This window comes from Erinaceus europaeus, chromosome 12, assembly GCF_950295315.1.
Source record: "Erinaceus europaeus chromosome 12, mEriEur2.1, whole genome shotgun sequence".
Taxonomy (NCBI): Eukaryota; Metazoa; Chordata; class Mammalia; order Eulipotyphla; family Erinaceidae; genus Erinaceus; species Erinaceus europaeus.
In genome coordinates, this window is record NC_080173.1 from 39,845,604 (window position 1) to 39,871,073 (window position 25,470).

The window sequence follows — 25,470 nt, forward strand, 5'->3', positions numbered from 1 at the left end:
TGAAAATCAGATATCTCAACCATCAACAGGGTTTCCAGTTAAAGTATACATTACCTATCTAGATTTGATAAGCTATGACCAGGGAAATATTAATAGTTTAGATGGCAGAGTGCAGGACCTGTGAGCCTGAGGCCTAGGTTAGATATACCAGAGCAGTGGTGCTCTGGCTTCTTTCACTCTCTCTCATGAAACTCTCATATGATTTTTTTTCTTTAATTGTTTTGGATGTATAGAGAGAGAAGATGAGAGGGAAAGGGAAATAAGAGATGGAGAGAAAGAGACATCTGAAGTACTGCTTCACCACTCTTGAAGCTCTCTATATGTGAGGTCTGGGGGGTCTTGCACCTCGGTCTTTGTGCACTGTGATATGTGTATTCAACTAGGTGTGCCACTGTCTGGCCCTTCTCTCTCATGATTTAAATAACAAAACCAATCTTTAAAAAAAATATTTGGGGGAGCCTCTCACTGGGTCTCAGTGCCTACACTGCAAATCTACTGCTTCTGGAGGCCATTTTTTCCATTTTGTTGCCTTTATTGCCCTTGTTGTTTTTGTTATTGTTGTTATTGCTATTGTTGTTGTTGGATAGGACAGAAGAGAAATGGAGAGAGGAGGGGAAGACAGACAGGGGGAGAGAAAGACAGACACCTACAGACCTGCTTCACCACCTGTGAAGTGACTCCCCTGCAGGTGGGGAGCCAGGGCTTGACCTGGGATCCTTACGCAGGTCCTTGTGCTTCGTGCCACGTGTGCTTAACCCGAAAGCTACAACCCAACCCCCCATTTTCTCCTTTTTTTTCTTTCTATCTTTATTTGACAGGACATAAAGAAATTGAGAGGGGAGGGGAGATAAAGAGGATGAGAGAAACACCTGCAGACCTGCTTCCCTGCTCATGAAGCGTTCTCCCTGCAGACGGGGGGGGGGGCTTGAACCTAGGTCCTTGCACATGGTGATATGTGTGCTTAACCAGATGTGTCACCCCCTGGTCCCCCTCCTCAGTATTTATTTAAGAAAGTGAGTATTCGGGAGTCAGGCAGTAGCGCAGTGAGTTAAGCACACGTGGTGCCAAGCGCAAGGACCAGAGTTAAGGATCCCAGTTCTAGCCCCTGGCTCCCCACCTGTAGGGGAGTCGCTTCACAATTGGTGAAGCAGGTCTGCAGGCATCTATCTTTCTCTCCCCCTCTCTGTCTTCCCCTCTTCTCTCCATTTCTCTCTGTCCTATAAAAACTAAATAAAAAATAAAATAATAATAATTAAAAAAAATTGGTGAGTGAAAAAAAATGGTAACCTTATGCCTACCAGGATGGTTATGAGCAAAAAGTTGTGAGAACTGCATTAGGTCCCACGTCTTCCCACCTCCCTTGCTATGTGAGTTGTGTGTGGCTGGTTCTAGCCCCTACAGTGCCAGCAGCATCTCTCTTGGCTCTTGGAATGCTGTGTGCAGCTAGTGAAGTAGGACTGCTCTGAGTCACTCCTGCCCAACCTTTAGTTTGTGCTAAGGTGCCCATGAGCTCATCAGAAACAGCAGACACAGAGCCAGGGCTAGGAGGTCTACTGCTCAAGAGGAGAACTGTGGATCTTGAAGAAGTAAAAGGAGTTTGGCCAATTCAAGTTTCAATACCCAGGGATATACCAAGAAGAAATATATACAAGAAGAAAATGTGACTTGAGACAATCACCTCCAGTTGTGTGGCTGGCCTCTAGGACAAGGGGTGTGCACTAACTGGAATGGCCTCTGCCCCACTGGGAGCTGTTGGCAACTTGAGAAAGCTGTTTTTATTGTCACCTTTTCCCAATCTCATGTCATGGGGACCTGTACCAGGAAAAGAGTTGAACTCTGGCATCAGGCATGTATAGTGAGGTTTGAACCTAAGTGCTGGGACCAGAAGCTAGCTGACCTCAAACACCACTTGGTCTCTGGACTGCACACTCACCCCACTCTCTAGAATGGCTGTTCATGAGGAAGGGTATGAGTATAACACCAAGCCCACTGGCCCAGACTCTGCTCTGTCACAAGTGACTGTCACCATGGCTACAGTCAGTGAGACACACCAGTGGCTACATTTCTATCTGTTCTTCACTACACAGCATCTTGTCCTCGTTGACTATAGGAAACCTCTAGCTATAGGTTGGATAGGGGTTGGGAGGTGGGGTGTATAGCCAGCTCTGTTACCTCATCAATAGCTGATTCCTCAATCAGGCGGGGGGCATCTGAGGACAGCAGGCCATGAGTGGCCATGACGAAGATCTTGTATGCACCCCTCTCCTTCAGAGTCTCTGCTGCGGCAAGGAAGCTGTCCACATCATCAATGATGTCATCCTGTCAGAAGGCAGGTGGTGAGTGCCAGGGGTGGGAAGGCTTTTGTAAAGGTGGGTTGAGACAAACAGGACAAACAGCCTGATGGATTTCTTGTGATAAATCAGCTGCCTCATTCCAATGTACCCAGCTGGCAAGGTCACATGTGGCATTCGCTCCAAGCTTATCTAGCCTACCTCATCCAGAAGGGTACCTGCTCTGGCATGTGCACAACCTAAGCTCAAGCTCAGCCCTAACTCCACTAAGAAACTCTTCAGTGCCATGGTATCTTTTCCTCAGCACCAGTCCCAATCTCTTTTTCTGTCTGAAAAACTATGGCCAACCCACTATTTCTCCACAATCAGACAAGCCAAGAAAGCAAGGATGGTAACCACTGCATGGAACAAAGGAAATGTGAGGTCTACGTACCACAATGATAGCGATCCGCCCTCCCACGTCTCCTACAACTGTGATCGGGGGCTTTTCCTTAGGAATCAGCACTGGAAACATATACAAAGGTTTCCATATGAAAAAGTGAACCAATGCCTTTACAAAGCTATTTTCTCAGGGGCTATGCAGTGGTGCACTCTGTTGAGCACAGAAACAAGAAGACATGTATGCCTGCTCCAATCACTGTTATTCAATATTGTACTGAATGTGCTATGCAGGACAAAAGAAGACGAAATAAAAAGAATCCAGATTGGTAAATCTAAAAAAAAAAAAAATGTAGCAAAGGAAATGTACAACAACTAAAGTGTGGAACTTTTAAGCATGAGGTCATGTGCTCAACCTGGCATCTTATATGCCAGAGTGATGCTCTGGTGTTCTGTCTCTCTCTCTCATACACACACACACACACACACACACACACACACACACACACACACACATTAATAAATAAATATTTAGGGGGCCAGGTGGTGGCACGCCAGGTTGAACACATATAGTGTGAAGCACAAGGATCCCGGTTCAAGACCCCAGCTGCCCACCTGCAGGGGGTCACTTCACAAGTGGTGAAGCAGGACTACAGGTATCTGTCTTTCTCTCCCCCTCTCTCTTCCCCTCCTCTCTCAATTCCCTTTTGTCCTATCCAACAACAGCAGCAGCAGCAACAACAACAGTAAAAAAAAAAAAAAAAAAAAAAGATGGCTGCTAGGAACAGTAGATTTGTAGTGCAGGCACTAAGCCCCAGTGATAACCCAGAAGGCAAAAAATAAATAAATAAATAAATAAATAAATAAATAAATAATAATATTTTAAAAGGGGGTGCAGCTAGTGGTGCACCTAGTTGAGCACACACTACAATGTGCAATGACCCTAGTCTCCACCTGTAGGGGGTAAGCTCTGCAAGTGGCAAAGTAGTGCTGCAGGTCTCTCTCACTATCACCCCTTCCCTCTTGATTTCTGGCTGTCTCTATCTAATAAATAAATAAAAATAATACCAAAAAAACTTTAAAAAGAAGTAAAACTCTTTATCAATTCATGACATGCTACAGAATATACCAAAGAATTTATGTTTAAAAACTGCCAAAGCTAACATATAAAGTCCACCAAAACTTCTAAGGTACAATGTCAACACAAAAATCAGTAATGTGGGAGTCGGACTGTAGCGCAGTGGGTTAAGCACAGGTGGCGCAAAGCACAAGGACCGGCATAAGGATCCCGGTTCGGACCCCGGCTCCCCACCTGCAGGGGAGTCGCTTCACAGGCAGGTCTGCAGGTGTCTATCTTTCTCTCTCCCTCTCTGTCTTCCCCTCCTCTCTCCATTTCTCTCTGTCCTATCCAACAACGACAACAACAATAATAACTACAACAATAAAACAACAAGGGCAACAAAAGGGAATAAATAAATAAAATAAAATAATCAGTAATGTTCCTACAAAACAGTGATAAAAAATCTGGAAAAGAAATTAAGAAAATCAGGCTAATTCACAAAGGCATGGAAAAGAATACCCAGGAGCAAAGTTAACCCAGGAGGTGAAAGTCTTCAGTCCAAGTCCTTGGTGAATGCCACAGCAGCACTGCTGAAAGGAGATATAACTGGGAGCACAGGCCAAACACTCACTGGGGATCTCCAAGCTGGGGTGGATGGCAGCCACACTCCGCACCATGGGCGGGGAGTGCCGTCCATCTACCAGGTCAGACTCTGCATCCTGTGCCTCCCCATGAATCACTGCGATGCCCAACCGCAGGCGCTCGGCGAAAGACTGTGCCCTGTAAAACAGCAGCAGACATGGCTCACACATCAGGCAGTGGCTCCTTTCCATGGACATTTATGGGGAAAACACTACATAAATCCACTTAGAGCTTCCCAAAAGGTAAATCATCAAAGAAAAGAGTCCAGGAGTCGGGCGGTAGTGCAGCGGGTTAAGCGCACGTGGCGCAAAGCGCAAGGACCGGCATAAGGATCCCGGTTCGAACCCCGGCTCCCCACCTGCAGGGGAGTCGCTTCACAGGCGGTGAAGCAGGTCTGCAGGTGTCTCTCTGTCTCTCTTCCTCTCTATCTCTCCCTTCTCAATTTCTGTTTCTATTCAATAACAAATAAATAATTTAAAAAAGTAAAAAAAAAAAAAGGATTAAAAAAAAAGAAAGAAAAGAGTCCTAGAGTTTTGGAATCCAGGATGGCATAGCAGGTGGTATGTGACAAATGTTTTCTTCTGGCAGTGGGCCAAGTGGGTGAGCTTGAGGAATTCTGGCAGCTTTCTCTGAGTCTGTTTCCTCACCTATAATTGCCAATAATACCACCTACTTACCTGTGTAACAGTGAAGAGTCAATTACAGAAGACCAAGAATATTTAATATCCATCAAGAAATTAAGCATCACTTTTTTAACAGCTAAGAGGTATACTGAGATAAAATAAACTGTGCATATTTCAAATATTTAAAAAGTATAGCTTTTTAACTTCTAATGTATGTCTCTATATTCTATAAACATTAGCACAACCAAGACAATAAAGACTTGACCACTGCCAAATGTTTCCTCAGCCCCTTAATAAATTTCTTCCAGTCCCAAGGAACCATTGCTGATCTACTATCTGCCACCACAGATATCCCTGTTCAATAATTTCACAAGTACAATCAGAGTACACAGTCCCTTTTTGCCTGACTTCACTCAACGAAAGTTACTATTCATATACATTATACTACATATCAACACATTAATAAGCCATAACTGCTGAGTCTATTCCATTCTATTCTACAGCTGACCCATTTCCTTGTGGTCAAGTTGGAGCTCTTTCCAGTTTATACAAAGCCACTATGAATACTCACTTTCTTTTTTTTTATTTTTTTAATATTTATTTATTTCCCCTTTTTGCCCTTGTTGTCTTTTTTATTGTTGTTATAGTTGTTGTTAGGACAGAGAGAAATGGAGAGAAGAGGGGAAGACAGAGAGGGGGAGAGATAGACACCTGCAGACCTGCTTCACCAATTGTGAAGCGACCCCCCTGCAGGTGGGGAGCCAGGGGCTAGAACTGGGATCCTTAACCCACTGCGTGAATACTCACTTTCTTAAATACTGAGGAGGGGGACCAGGGGGTGACACATCTGGTTAAGCACACATATCACCATGTGCAAGGACCTAGGTTCAAGCCCCCCCCCCCCCCGTCTGCAGGGAGAAGGCTTCATGAGCAGGGAAGCAGGTCTGCAGGTGTTTCTCTCATCCTCTTTATCTCCCCTCCCCTCTCAATTTCTTTATGTCCTGTCAAATAAAGATAGAAAGAAAAAAAAGGAGAAAATGGGGGGTTGGGTTGTAGCTTTCGGGTTAAGCACACGTGGCACGAAGCACAAGGACCTGCGTAAGGATCCCAGTTCAAGCCCTGGCTCCCCACCTGCAGGGGAGTCACTTCACAGGTGGTGAAGCAGGTCTGCAGGTATCTGTCTTTCTCTCCCCCTGTCTGTCTTCCCCTCCTCTCTCCATTTCTCTTCTGTCCTATCCAACAACAACAATAGCAATAACAACAATAACAAAAACAACAAGGGCAATAAAGGCAACAAAATGGAAAAAATGGCCTCCAGAAGCAGTAGATTTGCAGTACAGGCACCAAGACCCAGTGATAACCCTGGAGGCAAAAAAAAAAAAAAAGGGAAAAATATCCACCAGGAGCAGTGGATCCATAGTGCCAGCATTAAGCCCCAGCTATAACCCTAAAGGAAAAGAAAAGAGAAGTAAGAAAGCACTGGATTGGATCAACAATGGTAGAGAATGTTCCATCCTCTGAAGGGAGGCTGGACAATACACTTTATGCTACACCTGAGGAAATGGGTACTGATGTTGGGGTAGCTTGGAGCATTCCTACTTATGTCCACAGAATGTGAGCTCAGATCTACAGGGATGCAGAGGCCACATAGGGTCCTAAGCTGAATTTGGGCCGCAGATCACATCAAATCGATGGGGTTTACAATCAACAATATTTATACACCTTTCCCATATTTGAGAGCTACTCTCTTCCCTGATCCAGCTTTCTGGTCCTTCTGCCAGCCATGACATCATCTCCCCAGACAATAATTAGGATCCATCTGCATATCAGATTTCAAGCTCAGGCAAAAAAAAAAAAGAAGAAAAGAAAAGAAAAAGAAAAGAAACCTAGTATAGCCACAGGCCTTTGGAATATAACCAAAATATGCCTACTAGCTATCTACAAAACAGACACACACACAGACACACTCTTCACCTACACTATTCCAGCCTTTAGGTCCATAATTGGTCAACAATTTGTATGTTAACTCTCTTTTCTTTCTTTCTTTTTTTTTTTTTTTTGGTTAACTCTCATTTCAACCACCAGGTTCCAGATGCTAGCAGGATGCCGACCAGACTTCCCTGGACAGACAACTCCACCAGTGTGTCCTGGAGCTCTGCTTCCCCAGAGCCCTTCACCAATAGGGAAAGAGAAAGACAGGCTGGGAGTATGGATCGACCTGTCAATAACCATGTTCAGCGGGGAAGCAATTATAGAAGCCAGACCTTCAACCTTCTGTATCCTACAAGGACCTTGGGTCCATACTCCCAGAGGGTTAAAGAATAGGAAAGCTGTCAGGGGAGGGGATGGGATACAGAGTTCTGGTGGTGGGAACTGTGTGAAGTTGCACTCCTCTTATCCTATGGTTTAGTCAATGTTTCCTTTTCCTTTTTATTTAAAAAAAAAAAAAAAGGCACTGGATTCTCAAGCATGAGATCTCAGGTTCAATCTCTAGCAGGACATGTACCAGAGTGATGTCTGGTTCTCTCTCTCCTCCTATCTTTCTCATTAATAAATAAAATTTTTGAAAAAGAGAGAGAGTGAGAGAGAGAGAGAGAGAGCCACATATAGCACTGCACTGCTTCACCACTCATGAAGCTTTCCCCCTGCAGGTGGGGACAAAGGGCTTGAACCTATGTTCTTGTACATGGGTAATACATACACTTAACTAGATGCACCACCACTCAGCCTCCTGTGTGTTTTTTTTAATTTCTTTCATTAATAAACCGAGGAGTTGGGCGGTAGCGCAGTGGGTTAAGTGCAGGAACCGGCATAAGGATTCCGGTTCGAGCCTCCAGCTCCCCACCTGCAGAGGCGTCGCTTCACAGGCGGTGAAGCAGGTCTGCAGGTGTCTCTTTCTCTCCCCCTCTGCCTTCCCCTTCTCTCTCCATTTCTCTCTGTTCTATCCAATGATAGAATGGCGACATCGATAACAACAACGATAACTATAATAATAAAACAACAAGGGCAACAAAAGGGAATAAATAAATATTTAAAAAATAAATAAACCTTAAAAAGATGTCAGTCTTATTGGCCAACAACACCATAGTACCATAATTCCAGATGTGAAAAACACCCTCAGAAATAATTAGCTTTGGCACTCTGTTCCAATAAACAGTAGATGGCTGACTCATCTTGGATAAGCAGCTTCATCTACTGTGGAGATAATAAATGCTGACTTCCTCAGCTGAGAAGATCAAATGAGATACTGTAGATGGCTTAATCAGTTCCGGCTGCTGTGGCAGCATCATGAATGGGGTGGCTTGAACAAAAGAAACTCACTTCTCTCCCTCCTGGTGGCTAGACAGCCAAGATCAAGGAACTGGTAGCTCTGCTCTGTAGCAAAGCCCAGCCCCTAGTTTGCTATAGTCACCTTTCTCATCATCACAGCCAGTGTGCATTCCTGCAGGGGATTCAGTCAGGAGGGCTCTGAGACACAGCCTGTCCAACTCAAGGGCCCACCTCCTAACACCACTACACTGAGGGTAAGATGCCAACATGTATATTTGGAAGGAATACAAGCAACCAGTCCACAGCAACAGATAAGATTTCTGACAACCTGAGGTCCCAACACATTGTCTGATCCCTCATCAGACATAGGACAAGAGGTTATTAATCAATACATCATGGCAGGGCAAAAAAGTGCCAAAGGAACAGAGCAAAGGAGCATTGCAGCTCATTAATTTTTAAGTATTTATTTATTTATTTATTTCCTTTTGTTTTGTTTTTTTAGCTCATTAATTTTAAATGCAAACTGAAAATTATACAAGTTACCAGAAGCCCACCAAGAGGGGAAAATTAAGAGAAAATATTCTTCCGGCTTTGATTGGCACAAAGTTAACCAACTATTGTTTATGCTTCCATTAAGGTGAAACATTCCTCCTTCTAAGTTTAATTAAAACCCTTGATAATGGGGGCTAGGCAGTAGAGCAGCAGATTAAGCAAGCACACATGGCACAAAACACAAGCACCGTAGGGATCCCAATTCAAGCCCCAGGCTCCCCACCTACAGGGGGGGTCACTTCACAAGTGGTAAGGCAAGGTCTACAGGTGTCTATCTTTCTCTCTCCTTCTCTATCTTCCCCTCTACTCTTCATTTCTCTCTGTCCTATTCAACAACAACAATAACAATAACAACAAGGGCAATAAAAAAATGGGGAAAATGGCCCCTAGAAGCAGTGGATTCATAGTGCAGGCACCGAGCCCCAATAACCCTAGAGGCAAATAATAATAATAATAATAATAATAAAAACCTTGATGATACACATGAAGCAGAAAAAAAGGCTCTGATGAGAACAGAGCAAGATGGCTAAAGACCCCAGGACTGGTAGGGAGTTCTCTGGGCTCTGTTTCTGCTTTGCAATTACAGACTTGCAGTGGGAGAAGCAAGCAAACCCCAAAATGCCAAAATACACAGACAAAGTTCAAACAAGAGTCCAATCTCTCTAGCCAAGGGAACATGAAAAGGGCAGCTTCATAAGTAATTGAATTTAAGACAGCCCTACTCTAATTAAACTTGACAGAGAAACTGAGGCACAGACCTTCCCCATATGAACAAAGAACTTCCGCAGCAAGAGACAAAAGGTCAGCAACCAGGCAGCAAGGACAGAGATATGGCCTCTCCCAAGAAAAAATCCATCAGCACAACAACAAACCTCAAATGAAAAGAAATCTGGAAGGTATGAAACTATAATTCGGCTAGCAGGGGGCAGGTTGGGCCATACTCCTAGCACCACAATCCTATTATAATCCTGTACCTACAATTTTATAATAATGAAAAACCAAATATTAAAAGCTATAAACTGGATGATAATCACAGTGGACAGCCTTCTCAATGACTGCTTAACTTGTTGACAGCAGCCCTGGTGGATGCCATATTGGAATTCAGTCTCCATAGTAGTAGACCATGGAGGCAGATTCAAGGAGGAATGTTCCTGTCAGCTTATAGCCTGCAAAATTCTGTTCCCTGCCACCCCCAGAGTGTACAGTGTTATCACTACCTGGACTGAGGCTCCAGTCACATATGAGATCTGAACCTGCTACCACAGCAATTTTATGACTGCTGAGTACTTGCAACTATCAGTTGATACCCAAGTATAAACATAGGCCATGGCCCCCAGTTCCTCACAAGCATCACACATGAGAAGACAGGAACTTACCCACACCACTGGAACAAGACCACAACTGGAGGTAATACCCAAATTCAACAAACCAATATAAACTCCCCTATAGGAGATATCAAAGTAATAGTTCTTTTTTTTTTTTTTTTTTGGTCTCCAGAGTTATCACTGGTGTCTGAACTATGACTCCACTGCTCCTGGAGGCTATTTTTTCCCTTTTGTTGCCCTTGTTGTTTATCATTGTTATTGTTATTAATATTGTTGTCATTGCTGTGTTGTTGGATAGAACAGAGAAAACGAGGGGGGGGAGACAGAGAGAGGGAGAGAAAGATACCTGCAGACCTGCTTCACCGCTTGTGAAGCAACCAAATAAAATAGTAGCTGAGCTTTAAAAAATACAGTAGCAGGGAGCCGGGCTGTAGTGCAGCGGGCTAAGTGCAGGTGGCGCAAAGCACAAGGACCAGCATAAGGATCCCAGTTCGAACCCCGGCTCCCCACCTGCAGGGGAGTCGCTTCACAGGCGGTGAAGCAGGTCTGCAGGTGTCTATCTTTCTCTCCTCCTCTCTGTCTTCCCCTCCCTCTCTCCATTTCTCTCTGTCCTATCCAACAACAATAATAACTACAACAATAAAACAACAAGGGCAACAAAAGGGAATAAATAAATAAAATAAAATAAATATAAAAAAAATTAAAAAAAAAATACAGTAGCAGGGCCAGGTGATGGTATACCTGGTTGAATGCACATTATAATGCACAAGGACCCGGTTCAAGCCCCTGTCCCCAGCTGCAGGGAGGAAGCTTCATAAGTGGTGAAGCAGTGCTGTAGTTGTTTGTCTCTCTCCCTATCTCCCCCTTTCTTTGAGATTACTGGCTGTCTCTATCCAATACATAAATATAGTAGAAAAAATAAAATAAAATAAATAAAAATACAAGTGGTGGTACAGCTAGCAGAGTGCACATATTAGTGCACAAAGACCTATGTTCAAGCCCCCAGTCCCCACCTGCAGGAGGAAGCTTCATGTGTAGCACAACAGTCCTAGAAGTATCACTCTTCCTCTTTATCTCCCTCATCCTCAATTTCTCTCTATCCAAAATCAATGAATAAATATTTTAAAATTATGTCAAGTGGGGGTAAATAGCATAATGGTTATGCAAAGAGACTCTCAGAGCTAAGCAGTGCTCTGGTAAAAATAAAAAGTCTTAAAGAAAAATGGTACAGTAGAGAGAAGCATCAGCAGAAAGACAAAAGTGGATGATAGGGTAAAGGAGATTATTTAAAGAGAGAGGGAAGAGGAAATAAAAAAAAAGGAAAAGAACTAGAGACCCAGGAAGTGGCATAGTGAATCAAGCACTGGACTCTCAAGCACGAAGTCTTGAATTTGAGACCCAGTATCTCATGTGCCAGAGCGATGCTCTGGCACCCCCTCTTCCTCCCCCTCACCCCCCCTCCTTCCCTCTCACTGATAAGTAGTCTTGAAAGGAAGGAGAAGAAAGGAAAGGGAAGGAAAAGGAAGGGGGGAAGAGGAGAGGAAAAGATTCATCAATCTGTTAGTGAGAGAAGTGTTAGGCTGGGATAACCCAGATCTGGATGGCTTTGTTAAGAACTATGACTGGGGGGTCGGGCAGTAGCACAGTGGGTTAAGCGCACGTGGTGCAAAGCACAAGGACTGGTGGAAGGAAGGATCCCGGTTCAAGCTCCTGGCTCCCCACCTGCAGGGGCATCGCTTCACGGGCAGTGAGGTAGGTCTGCAGGTGTCTATCTTTCTCTCCCCCTCCTCCATTTCTTTCTGTCCTATCTAACAATGATGAGATCAATAACAACAATAATAATAACTACAACAACAATGAAAACACAAGGGCAACAAAAGGGAAAATAAGTAAATAAATATAAAATAAAATAACATAAAATAAAAGGTTTGGATCCACAAGAATGAAGTTCAACTTCCGGCATCATTTATACCAGAGTGATACTATGGTTCTCTCTTTCTCTCTCTGTCTCCCTCATTAATCATATTATTTTTTTAGGGGGCTGGGTGGTAGTGCAGTGGGTTAAACGCACGTGGCGCAAAGTGCAAGGACCAGCATAAGGATCCCAGTTCGAGCCCCCAGCTCCCCATCTGCAGGGGGATCACTTCGCAGGCAGTGAAGCAGGTCTACAGGTGTCTTACCTTTCTCTCCCCGTCTTCCCCTCCTCTCTCCATTTCTCTCTGTCCTATCCAACAACAACAACAGCTATGACAACAATAACAATAACAACTACAATAAGTACAAAAACAAGGGCAACAAAGTGGGAAAAAATGGCTTCTAGGAGCACTGGATTCGTAGTGCAGACACCAAGCCCCAGCAATAACCCTGGAGGCAAAATAATAATAATTTTTTAATCTTAAAAAAATACAGCTGGGAGATAGCATAATAGTTATGCAAAAGACTTTCATGTCTGATGAGAGCTGAGCAGTGCTCTGGTCTCTCTCTGTGTGTGTATGTCTTTCTTTCTGTATGTCTCTCTCTCTCTAAAATAAAATAAAAAGTTTTAAAAATATAACTGACAGTTGAGATTGAGATTTTTTCTTCTTTTTTTTCTTCTTTTTTTTTTTTTTGCCTCCAGGGTTATCACTGGGGTTCAGCACCAGCACTGCTCCTGGAAGTTATTTTTTCCATTTTTGTAGGACAGACAGAAATTGAGAGAGGAGAAGATAGAGAGGTGGAGAGAAAGATGGACACCTGCAGAATTATTTCACCACTTGTGAAGCAACCCCCCTGCAGGTAAGGAGCCAGGAGCTCAAACCAGGATCTTTGTGCAGGTCCTTGCACTTTGTACTATGTGCACTTAATATGGTGCACTACTACCTGTCCCCCAAGATTGAGATTTTTTTTAAATAAAATAAATAATCATTTAATAATGGAGGTAGGCCTTTAAACCTTTTAAACCATCAGCACACTGAACAGAAGGGGTTTTAGTGGAACCTTTAGGGTAGCATCTAGGCTGGAATCAGGAATGTGATTGTTGGGTAAGGATTCAGAGTGCTATAAGCTTCCACTTACCTCTTGGCTGAGGCTGGAGATTTGGCAACAATCACAGCATTCCTATAGTCGGGGATCTGTGACAAAGAGGTCAGGATTACTGCTGTGTTTCACAACAGTCCTGGATAAGCCATCAAAAGGAACATTTCCAATCAACTCAAAACTGTCAATATCTGAACAGGCTTCCTGCTGCTGGTGTGGGTGACATGGTGACGACCACAGTCAAAAAAGGCAAACCAGAGCTAAGAAGCTACATCCAGCAGTAGTAATTCAACAACGAAAGTCATACCAGAGAACAGATGGTGTATTTCTATATTTTGAAGACAATGCAGGGTTCACTGTAAATAATAAAGGGAAATGAAAGCTTCTACCCTTATAAGACCAGCTGCAAAGGAGTGTGCAGACTTATGACCCAAGATGGCATCCAATGCTGGCAGTGTTGCATGATTCTTTGGTGTATTTGTAAAAAATAAAAATTTATTTGTTCCCATTAAAAAAAAAAAAACTGTCAATGTAAGGATTCTGGCTTGAGCCCCTGGCTCCCCACCTACAGAGGGGTCACTTCACAGGCAGTGAAACAGGTCTGCAGGTGTCTATCTTTTCTCTCCTCCTGTCTTATCCAACAATAGCAGCAGCAATGGCAACAATAACAACAAGGGCAACAAAAATGGGGAAAATGGCCTCCAGGAGCAGTGGACTTGCAGTGCAGGCATTGAGCACCCTGGAGGGGGGAAAAAATAGGCAGTCATATTAGTCATTAGCATCTATGTAACCACTAGCAAATCCTGGTGATGTAGTATAGAGGCATTTTCAGAAAGTCTACAGGAAGTCTGCTCAGGAATCCTAATGACAAGGCATTTTCTAGTGCAAAGATGTTATCATCCAACCTGCTCTATCCAGCCAATTAATAGATTTCAAATCAGTACAGTCCAAACAAGTGTTTCTTAGCCATGGCATACTGAAGAAATTTACTAAAACAGACTAATCCAGTGCTATCTTACAAAGATCTTAAAAGTCCATAAGAAATTAAATGTCTGATTTGCATCATTTATCATTTCTCTGATAATCAGTAATTTTGAACTTTTTTTTTTTTGTCTATTGGCTCTCTGGATCTTTTTTTATGTGAAGAGTCTGTTCAGTTTTCTCTATTTTTTAATAGGAGCCTTTTGTTCCTTTTGACTCTGAGCTTTGTAAGCTTTTCATATATTTTTAGTTATTAGCCCTTTGTGTAATGTGTGGCATGTAAATATCTCCTCATTCAGTAGGGTGTCTTTTTGTTTTGGTGATGGTTCCTCTTGTAGTGCAGAAGCTTTTCAGTTTGATGTAGTCTTGCTTGTTTATTTGTGCTTTTGTTTTCCTTGCTGTTAAGTTCAAGTCTAAAGACATTTCCAAAGAAGACTTCATGGAGTGGCCTGCCAATGTTTTCTTCTGAAAACAGCAAGGCATCATGTGTTATTTCAGAGCTCTAGAACACAGTAAGCTTTGATCCTTCAAAGACAATCTAAGGGAACAGAAAGAAAATAAAGTACTAGCTCACCTCTTCTTGAATATACTGTAGTAAGAAGGGAGATGCTCTTAAGTTATCAACAGGAATATTGAAGAAGCCTTGAATTTCCTTCTGGTGCAAGTCCATGGTGATGAGATGAGTTAGGCCTTAGAAAATAAACATAAAAAACTTAATCACGGGAGTCGGGTGGTGGCGCAGCGGGTTAAGCACACGTGGCGCAAAGCGCAAAGACCGGCAGAAGGATCCTGGTTTGAGCCCCCGGCTCCTCACCTGCAGGGGAGTAGCTTCACAGGTGGTGAAGCAGGTCTGCAGGTGTTTGTCTTTCTCTCCCCCTCTCTGTCTTCCCCTCCTCTCTCCATTTCTCTCTGTCCTAGCCAACAATGATGACATCAACAACCACAACAATGTTAAACAACAAGGGCAACAAAAGGGAAAATAAAAAATAAATAAATAAATAAACTTAATCACTAGAGACACTTTGAAATAAGCACAACATATTAAATTATTTAAAATTTCACTTGAAAAAACTCTGTCTCATGGTTTAGGAAATGGCACAGTGGATAAAACCCTGGACTCTCAAGCAGGAGGTCTCAAGTTCAATTTCCGGCAGCACATAGTGATGTCTGGTTCTTTCTCTCTCTCTCTCTCTTTTTTTTTAATGGTGATTTCACCATTTTCTTTCTTTCTTTTTTTTATTATGGATAGAGGCAGAGAAATTGAAAGGGGAGGAAGAGGGAGAGAGACAGAGAGACACCTGCAGCCCTGCTTCACCACTCGTGAAGCTTCCCCCCTGCAGGTGGGGACCAGGGGCTTGAACCCAGATCTTTGAGCTATAACTATAGTGTGTGCACTTAACCAGGTGTGCCACCACCTGGCCCCTGGTTCTTTCTCTATCTCTCCTCCTATCTTTCTCATAATAAATAAAATATTAAAAAAAAAAAACAATTATCTCTCTCAAATTTTTTAGTATGACAAAAGTGTGAGAGACTATATACAAAGAATGTACACCAAGTCTCTACCCCAGACTCCCAGCACAGAGCTCCAGAACTCTCATAAAGTATTGAGTGACAAGAGCCCTGGATGCATCTTTTGTTCAGCAAGTGGTTCTTGACCCAACCTATGTTTTGGGAAAAGCAATGTCTTTGCTCTAATGAGACTGCTGTGTGGCTCCTAGAGAAGGTGTCACTGCAAAGAGACAGCATGTGGAGGACCTGGGAGAATGGGACTGGGAAGGGCCTCAAAGCTCTGGCCTCTCTCCCACATACCTCTGCCCTGAGGCTGTTCATCCATGTTTCATTCTGGCACATGCAATGCCGGGGATTGAACTTGGAACCTCATGCTTGAGAGTTCAATGTTTTCTCCACTGTGTTCTCTCCCAGGCTGCAGTGAACACCTCTTAACCAACTGTGTGTCACACAGTTTTTAATAAAATATGTAGCTGAAGTTACGTTTCAAATTATACCAAATTTAGTTCTGTTTTGCCTTTTGTGCAATACAACAGTAGAAAATGTATTCTATACCAACTTTGTTAAAATGTAGTGTTACCAGGACTTTTCTCCTCTTTTCTCTCTCTGCAAATGCTTCACAACATACATTTTCTTAAATCTTAGACACACACTCAGAGACACATACACATATAATCAACTCTCTGAAGGCTGTTAGAACTAAGGAGGTCATGGAGTCTGGCGGTAGCACAGCCGGTCAAGTGTACGTGGCGTAAAGCGCAAGGACCGGCATAAAGATCCCGGTTTGAGGCCCCAGCTCCCCACCTGCAGGGGAGTCGTTTCACAGGCGGTGAACAGGTCTTCAAGTGTCTATCTTCCTCTCCCCCATCTGTCTTCCCCTCTTCATTTCTCTCTGTTCTATCCAACAACAATGACGTCAATAACAACAATAATAACTATAACAATAAAACAACAAGGGCAACAAAAGGGAAAGTAAATAATTTTTTTTAAAAAAAAAGAAAGAAAGAAAGAAAGAAAGAAAGAAAGAAAGAAAGAAAGGAGTCTGAAGCACTTAGGATGTTACCTGAATATGCACAACACAAGACAATACTGGCAAAACATGTTATTCTTTCCTTAGTAAAGGAAGAGACTAAAATAGAAATACGGTGGTCTGGGAGATACAGCAGTAGATAAAGCATTAGACTCTCAAGCAGGAGGTCCAGAGTTCGATCCCCAGCAGCACATGTACCACAGTGATGTCTGGTTCTTCCTCTCTTCTTCTTTTTTTTTTTTTTTTTTAATCTCCAGGGTTATTGCTGGGGCTCAGTGCCTGCACCATGAATCCACTGCTCCTAGAGGCCATTTTTTCCCCCTTTTGTTGCTCTTGTTGTTGTAGCCTTGTTGTAGTTATTATTATTATTGTTGATAATATTCGTTGTTGGATAGGACAAAAAGAAATGGAGAGAGGAGTAGAAGACAGAGAGGGGGAGAGAAAGATAGACACCTGCAGACCTGCTTTCACCGCCTGTCAAGCGACTCCCCTGCAGGTGGGGAGCCAGGGGCTCAAACCGGGATCCTTCTGTCAGTCCTTGCGCTTTGCGCCATCTGCACTTAACCCGCTGCGCTACTGACCAACCCCCTCTTCCTCTCTTCTATCTTTCTCATAAATAATTTCAATCAATTTCTCATAAATAATTTCAATTTTCTCAAATAATTTCAATTTTCTCATAAATAATTTCAAATAAATACAATCCTATTAAAAAAAAAGAAAGGAAGGAAGGAAGAAATGGGGCCCAGGAAGAAAGAGAAAAAGAAAGAAAGAGAGAGAGAGAAAGAAAAGAAGGGAGAAAGAAAGAAAGAAAGAGAGAGAGAAAGAAAGAAAGAAAGAAAGAAAGAAAGAAAGGCCCAGGAGGTAGCCCAGTGGATAAAGTGTTGGGTTCTCAAACATTAGGTCACAAGTTTGAACCCCAACATGCTTGTGCCACAGTGATGCTCTGGTTCTCTCTTCCTCTCATTCTCTCTCTCTCTCCTCTCATAAATAAATGAAATGAAATAACTGCTGTGTCAGTATAGTTAGTTCCAAATTTCTTTTTTCCCCCCTTTAAATGACTTGAATGCAGGCCAGAGATAGCATGCCAGATATGGTATAACGAAGGTTCAAAACTCAGAACCACTTGAGATGTGCTATGGCACCAGAGGAAATTCCAGTGCTATGATGTCTCTCCTCTCTCTGTCACTCTTCCTGTTGGTGAGTTGAAAAGGAGGCCCACAGAGAAGCCTTTTATGAGCAAGGTCAGGACTCCACAAATATAATCAATCAATCATGACTTGCATGTGATCACAACCTGCCATTTCAACATAATTTTTAAAAATATGTTATTTATTTATTCATTTATTTTCCATTTTTTGTTGCCCTTGCTTTTATCATTGTTGTGATTATTATTGTTGTTATTGGTGCTATTGTTACTGGACAGGACAGAGAGAAATGGAGAAAGGAGGGGAAGACAGAGATGGGGAGAGAAAGATAGACACCTGCAGACCTGCTTCACTGCTTGTGAAGCGATCCCCCTGCAAGTGGGAAGCTGGGGGCTCAAACCACGATCCTTAAGCCAGTTCTTGCACTTTTGGTGCCATGTGCGCTTAACCTGCCGCGCTACTGCCTAACCGCCTATTTATTTATTTTTAATGAGAGAGTACAGAAAGACCAGAGCACTACTCAACTCTGGCTTATGGTGGTGCTGGGGATTAAACCTTGGCACTTAGAGCCTCAGGCATGAGAGGATCTTGTATAAACATCATGCTGTCTCATCAGCCTTCAATATAATATTTTAAAGATTTATTCTAATTCACATGAGACTGTTTCAACAAAAGAGTGGAAGACAGCCAGTTCACCATTCTGGTACATGTGGTGCCAGAGACTGAACCAGGGGTCTGATGCATTCAAGTCTCATCCTCCACCAGCTGAGTTATTTTGTCAGCTGCTCTATATAAAGTTGTTGTTGTTAACCAGAGCACTGTTCAGCTCTGGATTATAGTGGTATTGGGGATTCAACCTGAGATCTTAGCACCTCAGGCATGAAAATCTTTTGCATAGCCACTATGCTATCTGCCCTCAATATAATGTTTTAAAGATTTATTTGCTTATGTGAAATACACAGAGAGAAAGAAGCAGAGCATCACTCTGGCACATGCAATGCCAGGGACAGAACTCAAGTCCTTATGCTTGAGAGTTCGATTTTTTATTCACTGCATCATCTCCTGGGTCTAAACAGAATTTTATAAACAAAGAATTTAGGAAAAAAATAAGTCTTTGTCATCACTTTAGTATTCTAGCAAGTTGAAAGTAGGAAAGATTTCTCTGCTGTCTTCTCATTACTATTTAGCTGAGTCACTCCTTTCAGCATTTTAATTTAGTTCAGACAGTGCTTTGTAATTGCAATAGTAAAATTCCTGTTGAAGAGACAGCAGCACATGGAACTTGCATTTGAGGAGTCCTCAGTTTGACCCCAGGTACCACCAGCAACCAGAGCTGAGTGGGGCTCTGATCAGAGATAAGCAAACATAAAATTCCCTACCCCCAATGAATGGCCAACTCCCAGCTGTTCTTACCAGCTTTGCACATCATTGAAGCCAGCAGTTTAGAGACAATGGAGCCCCTTTTTCTCATCTTGCACTGTTTGCTATATGGGAAGTAGGGGATCACACCAATAATGCTTTTGGCACAAGAGGTCTTACACGCATACACCATAATTAAGAGTTCCATGATGGTGGTGTTCACATCCCTGTAACCAAAAGACAAGAAACCCTAGTAAGATAGTGTCAGCACAGAACTACTCTCTGCAAAGAATTATGACTCAAGATACTTGAAAGAAACCATAAACATAGTTCCCCTGCATTCTCTCCTACCTGAGGCCCCTACTTCCTTTTACCCTCAGTGGAAAGAGTGCTTCCATGGACCCTGGCAGTCACAGACATCTGTGCTCTGCAAAAGTCCATCCTAGGGGGCTAGGTGGTAGCATACCCAGTTAAGCACACTTAGCACTAAGAACAAGGACCGGGGTTTGAGGCCCCGCTCCCCACCTGCAACAGGTATGCTTCACAAGTGGTGAGTCAGGTCTGCAGGTGTCTATCTTTCTCTTTCCCTCTCTGTCTCCCCCTCCCATTTCAGTTTCTCTCTATCGAATAATAGGGGGGAAGAAACAAAGAGAGAGAAAGAAAGAAAGGAAGGAAGGAAGGAAGGAAGGAAGGAAGGAAGGAAGGAAGGAAGGACAGAAGGAAGGAAGGAAGGAAGGAAGGAAGGAAGGAAGGAAGGAAGGGGAAGAAATGGTAATTGGGAGCATAGATTCAGTGTTGTCACAGAGCCCTAGAAGGAAAAAAAAGTCCATCTTGGATGGAACTTGAAAGAATCATATTAAGTGAGATAAGCTAAAAAGAAAAGGATGAGTGGCCTGGGATGTGGCACAGTGGATAAAGCACTGGACTCTCAAGCATGAAGTCCTGAGTTCAATCCCTGACAGCACATGTACCAGAGTGATATCTGGTTCTTTCCCTCTCCTCCTATCTTTCTCATTAATAAATAAAATCTTTAAAAAAAAAAAAAAGAAAGAAAGAAAGAAAGAAAGAAAAGGATGAATACAAGGTGATCTCACTCATAGGCAAAATTCAAGAAACAAGGGCATAATGGGAAAATGTACAGTAAAACTTGGACTGGGTTTCGTGAATTGCATCAAATAACTCTGGGGAAGGAGAGCAGTTAGGAGGCTGAAGGGGCTTTGGGGTCCCAGTGCTTGTTGGGGGTGAGAGTATTTTGCAGACAGCATTCATCAGCTAATGAGAAAATGCACCCATGTGTCAACGACTGTGCTAAAACTAAAATGAGGGGGGAAAAAACCTATTCTGCCTTTACCCACTGGTCAGAAAGGAACTTCTGTACTAAAGCTATCCTAAGCTGACCCCTCAAGCTACTCACTCTGCCTCCAGCCCTCTTGCCTTGTGGAAGATACTACTCCAGCAACTTACTTTCTCTTTAAATCTGGCATCAGTGGGAGTCTGGTGGTAGTGCAGCAGGTTAAACACACATGGCGCAAGGATCAGCTTAAAGATCCCAGTTCAAGGCCCTGGCTCCTCACCGGCAGGGAAGGTCTCTTCACAAGCAGTGAAGCAGGTCTGCAGGTGTCTATCTTTCTCTCCCCTGTCTGTCTTCCCCTCCTCTCTCCACTTCTCTCTGTCCTATCCAACAGTGACAACATCAATAACAATAATAACTACAACAATAAAACAAGGGAATAAATATTAAGAATAAATAAATATTTGAAAAATCTGGCATCAGTGTGTCATATTGCTCTGACTCACACCTATCAGTCCATAAACCTCCTTTCTATTAGAAACAGCAGCATTTTCCCACTCCATCTCTTTGCATAGTTTACATTATGAGAGCTGTTGGCAACACTCTATGTCAAAGGATTAAGAGCAGAGGAACCAAGGTTAAGGGGATAGCAAATGGTTATGCAAAATGACTTTCATGCCTCAGACACCAAAAGTCATCCCAAGTTCAATCCCCAGCACCACCATAAGCCAGAGCTGAACTGTGCTCTGATAAAAAACAAAACAATAGGGGGCCAGGCAGTGGGTTAAACGCACATGGCACCAAAAACACAAGGACCAGCTTAAGAATCCCAGTTCAAGCCTCCAGCTTCCTACTTGCAGGGGGGTCACATCAAAAGCGGTGAAGCAGGTGTCTATCTTCCTCTCTCCCTCTGTCTTCCCCTCCTCTCTCGATTTCTCTCTGTCCTAACCAACAACAAAAGCAATAACAATAACAACAAGAGCAACATAAATGGAAAAAACGGCCTCCAGGAGCAGTGGATTTGTAGTACAGACACCAAGCCCCAACAATAACCCTGGAGGCAAAAAAAAAAAGTAAAAAAAAAAAAAAAAAAAACACAGTAACAACAAAAAACAGCACACACAAACAGGAACCAATGGCCCAGGGGGTGGCAAAATGGATAACACATTGGACTCTCAAGTAAGGGCTCCGAGTTCAATCCCTGACACAACATATGATAGACTGATGCTCTGGTTCTCTCTGTCTCCCCCTTTCTCTCATGAATATTAAAATATTTTTTAAAAAAGGGAGTCGGGCTGTAGCATAGCAGGTTAAGCGCAGGTGGCGCAAAGTGCAAGGACCGGCTTAAGGATCCCGGTTCAAGCCCCCAGCTCCCCACCTGCAGGGGCGTCACTTCACAGGCGGTGAAGCAGTTCTGCAGGTGTCTGTCTTTCTCTCCTCCTCTCTGTCTTCCCCTCCTCTCTCCATTTCTGTCTGTCCTATCCAACAACAATGACATCAATCATAACTACAACAATAAAACAACAAGGGCAACAATAAAAAGGAATAAATAAATATCAAAATATTAAAAATATTTTTAAAAAAGAGTGGGCAATCGGGCGGTAGTGCAGAGGGTTAAGCACACGTGGCACAAAGTGCAGCGACCCGCATAAGAATCCCGGTTCGAGCCCCGTCTCCCCACCTGCAGGGGAATCACTTCACAAGCAGTGAAGTAGGTCTGCAGGCGTCTTTCTCCCCTCTCTGTCTTCCCCTCCTCTCTCCATTTCTCTCTGTCCTATCCAACAACAATGACATCAATAATAACTACAATAATAAAAAACAATAGGGGCAACAAAAGGGAATAAATAAATAAATACTAAAAAAAATTTTAAAAGAAAGAGTGGAGAAATCAACATTAAAGGAAAGTTCTACCGAGACTGACAAGCCATGCTCTCCAGAATAACACTATAGTGTGAACAGGAACAAGATTTTCTACCACTGAGCCTCAACAAACAAAGCCTTGTTGAAATCACGAGAAAACTTAATGGATGGAATTTTTTTTTAATTTAAAATTGTCCTCATACTTCTAGGACTTAGCATAAAAACTAGAAAGAAGTACAAGATATAGCTAACGACAGCTTATCTCAGTGCTAACCACTCCAAAGTCTATTACCCCAAAGTATTCTCACCAACACTCTGGACCTGTGGCCAAAGTTCCAGCCCCATCACGAGAGAAACATTGTGATGCCCATAGCTAAGTGGCATGAAGGAAATGGAGTAGGGGCACTCTGGCAGGAATGTGGAGTGCAGTGATGGTGACTCTCTTCCCAATGGATGTAGGTGGCCTTGAGATTTTATCTAAATGAACCACAACCCAGGACAGAGATGTCTTAAATTTAGTTTATAAAAGTGCATGTGTAGGGAGTCAGGCGGTAGCGCAGTGGGTTAAGTGCAGGTGGCGCCCAGCACAAGGACCGGCGTAAGGATCCCGGTTCCTCACCTGCAGATGAGTTGCTTCACAGGCGGTGAAGCAGGTTTGCAGATATTTGTCTTTCTCTCCCCCCTCTGTCTTCCCCTCCTCTCTCAATTTCTCTCTGTCCTATCCAACAACGACGACAACAATAACAACAATAGTAACTGCAACAATAAAAAAAAAAAGGGCAACAAAAGGGAATAAATAAATAAATATTTTTTAAAAAGTGCATGTGTGGGAGCTGGGCATATAGCACAGTGGGTTAAGTACACATGGCGCAAAGCACAAGGACCAGCATAAGGATCCCGGTTCAAGCCTCTAGCTCCCCACCTACAGGGGGGTCGCTTCACAAGTGGTGAAGCAGGTCTGCAGATGTCTATCTTTCTCTCCCCCTCTCTGTCTTCACCTCCTCTCTCCATTTCTCTCTGTCCTATCCAACAACAACAGCTATAACAATAACAACTACAACAAGGGCAATAAAAATGGGAAAAACAGCCTCCAGCAGTAGATTTGTAGTGCTGGCACTGAGTCCCAGCAGTAACCCTGGAGGCAAAAAAAAAAAAAAAAAAAGTGCATGTATTTGGTGGCAGGCAGTGGTGCACTGGGTTAAGAGCATACAGTGCAAAGTGCAAGTACCAGCTCAAGGATCCCACTTGAGCCCCCAGCTCCCCACCTTCAGAGGAGGGGGTTCACTTTACAAGCTGTGAAACAGGTCTGCAGGTATCTTTCTCTCCTCCTCTCTGTCTTCCTCTCTTCTCTCAATTTCTCTCTGTCCTATACAACCACAACAATAACAGCAACAGCGACAACAATGGAAAAAAGATGGCCACCAGGAGCAGTGGATTTGTAGTGCAGGCAGTGAGCCCGTAATAACCCTGGAGGCAAAAAAAAAAAAATGCATGTGTTCAGTAGCCCAGGAAGTAATGTCATCGATGGCACACAGGAATCATCAGTATGAGGTACAGAGTTTGATTCCCTGGCGTCAAATGTGCCAGAGTGATGCTCTAGTTCTTTTTCTTTCCTTCTCTAATTTTGTTAGAAAATACATATTTTTTAATATTTATTTCCTTTTTGTTGCCCTTGTTGTTTTATTGTTGTTGTAGTTATTATTGTTGTTGATGTTGTCATTGTTGGATAGGACAGAGAAAATAGAGAGAGGAGGGGAAGAGAAAGATAGACACCTACAGATCTGCTTCACCGCCTGTGAAGCGATTACCCTTCAGGTGGGGAGCCAGGGGCTTGAACCAGGATCCTTAAATCAGTCCTTGCGCTTTGCACCACATACACTTAACCCCCATGCTACCACCCAACTCCCCAGAAAATATTTTTTAATCTTTATTTATCTATTAGACAGAGACCATCAGAAATCAAGAGGGAAAGGAGATACAGAAAGGGAAAGAGACAAAGAGACACCTACAGCACTGCTTAACCAATTTCAAAGCTTTTGCCCTGCAGGTGGGGACTGGAGGTTTGAACCTGGATCCTTGTGCATTAATAATATGTGCACTTAACCAGGTACGCCACCACCTGGCCCCTCTTTTTCCTTTTTTTTTCCCAAGTAGGGTTATTACTGGGGTTCAGTGCCTACACGGCTCCATCACTCCCAATGGTCTTTTCTGTCTTCCTTTCTTGCTTTCATTCCTTCTTTCTTTCTTCCTTTTTGATAGAGGGTAAGAGACAGAATGAAAATGAAATACAGAGGGAGAAACAGAGGGACAAAGGCAGAGAGGAGACACCTGCAGCACTGCTCCATTGCTCATGAAGCTTCTGCAGATGGGAGCCAAGGGCTTGAACCTGAGTTCTCTCACACATGGTAACATATACAGTCTACTGGGTGAGCCACAACCAAGCCTCAGTAAATCATTTATTATTAATTTTCTTGTATTTAGAGAAACATACAGAAAGCACCATAGCACTGATAAACCATTTGTGAAACATCACCTCTGGTGGTTCACCCATGTAGAGTGGGAGTTCCAACTGGGACTTCCTGTATGAGAATTATTTCTTAGCTCCTAGTAAATTATTTTTGTTTGTTTTGATGTTATCTTTTTTATTTGTATTTATTTATTCATTCCCTTTTGTTGTCCTTATTGTTTTATTGTTGTAGTTATTATTATTGTTATTGATGTCACTGTTGTTGGATAGGACAGAGAGAAATGGAGAAAGAAGGGGAAGACAGAGAGGGGGAGAGAAAGATAGACACCTGCAGACCTGCTTCACCACTTGTGAAGCGACTTCCCTGCAGGTGGGGAGTCAGGGTCTCAAACCGGGATCCTTCCACCGGTCCTTGTGCTTTGCTCCACCTACACTTAACCTGCTGTGCTACTGCCCGACGCCCTGATGTTATCTTTTTTAACCTAAAGATCCAAAAACTGCCTCATTCCAAATTTGTGTTGTTCAATGTGGGACCAGGGAAGAATGAAAGTTCACACTCACACGATACTGCCAAAACAACTACCTAGCCTAATTCCTTATTCTAGAGAAAGAGGAGAGGAGAGACACTGAAGTATTCACAGAGGTGCCTTCAGTGTTGTCCATGATGCTGCT

General features: G+C 43.1%; 1 protein-coding gene across 3 annotated transcripts in view; it reads right to left on the bottom strand.

The window, feature by feature from the left end:
• Positions 1–25,470, bottom strand: part of PRPSAP2 (phosphoribosyl pyrophosphate synthetase associated protein 2) — a 51,468-nt gene that overhangs the window by 2,078 nt on the left and 23,920 nt on the right. For all 3 annotated transcript variants that reach the window (XM_060203217.1, XM_060203216.1, XM_060203218.1), the window contains 6 exons: positions 19,235–19,407; positions 14,712–14,827; positions 13,196–13,251; positions 4,361–4,509; positions 2,725–2,795; positions 2,173–2,319 (listed from right to left, as the gene is read on the bottom strand). In XM_060203217.1, the coding sequence (XP_060059200.1) occupies positions 2,173–2,319; positions 2,725–2,795; positions 4,361–4,509; positions 13,196–13,251; positions 14,712–14,827; positions 19,235–19,407 (712 nt within the window). The remainder of the gene's footprint in view (positions 1–2,172; positions 2,320–2,724; positions 2,796–4,360; positions 4,510–13,195; positions 13,252–14,711; positions 14,828–19,234; positions 19,408–25,470) is intronic.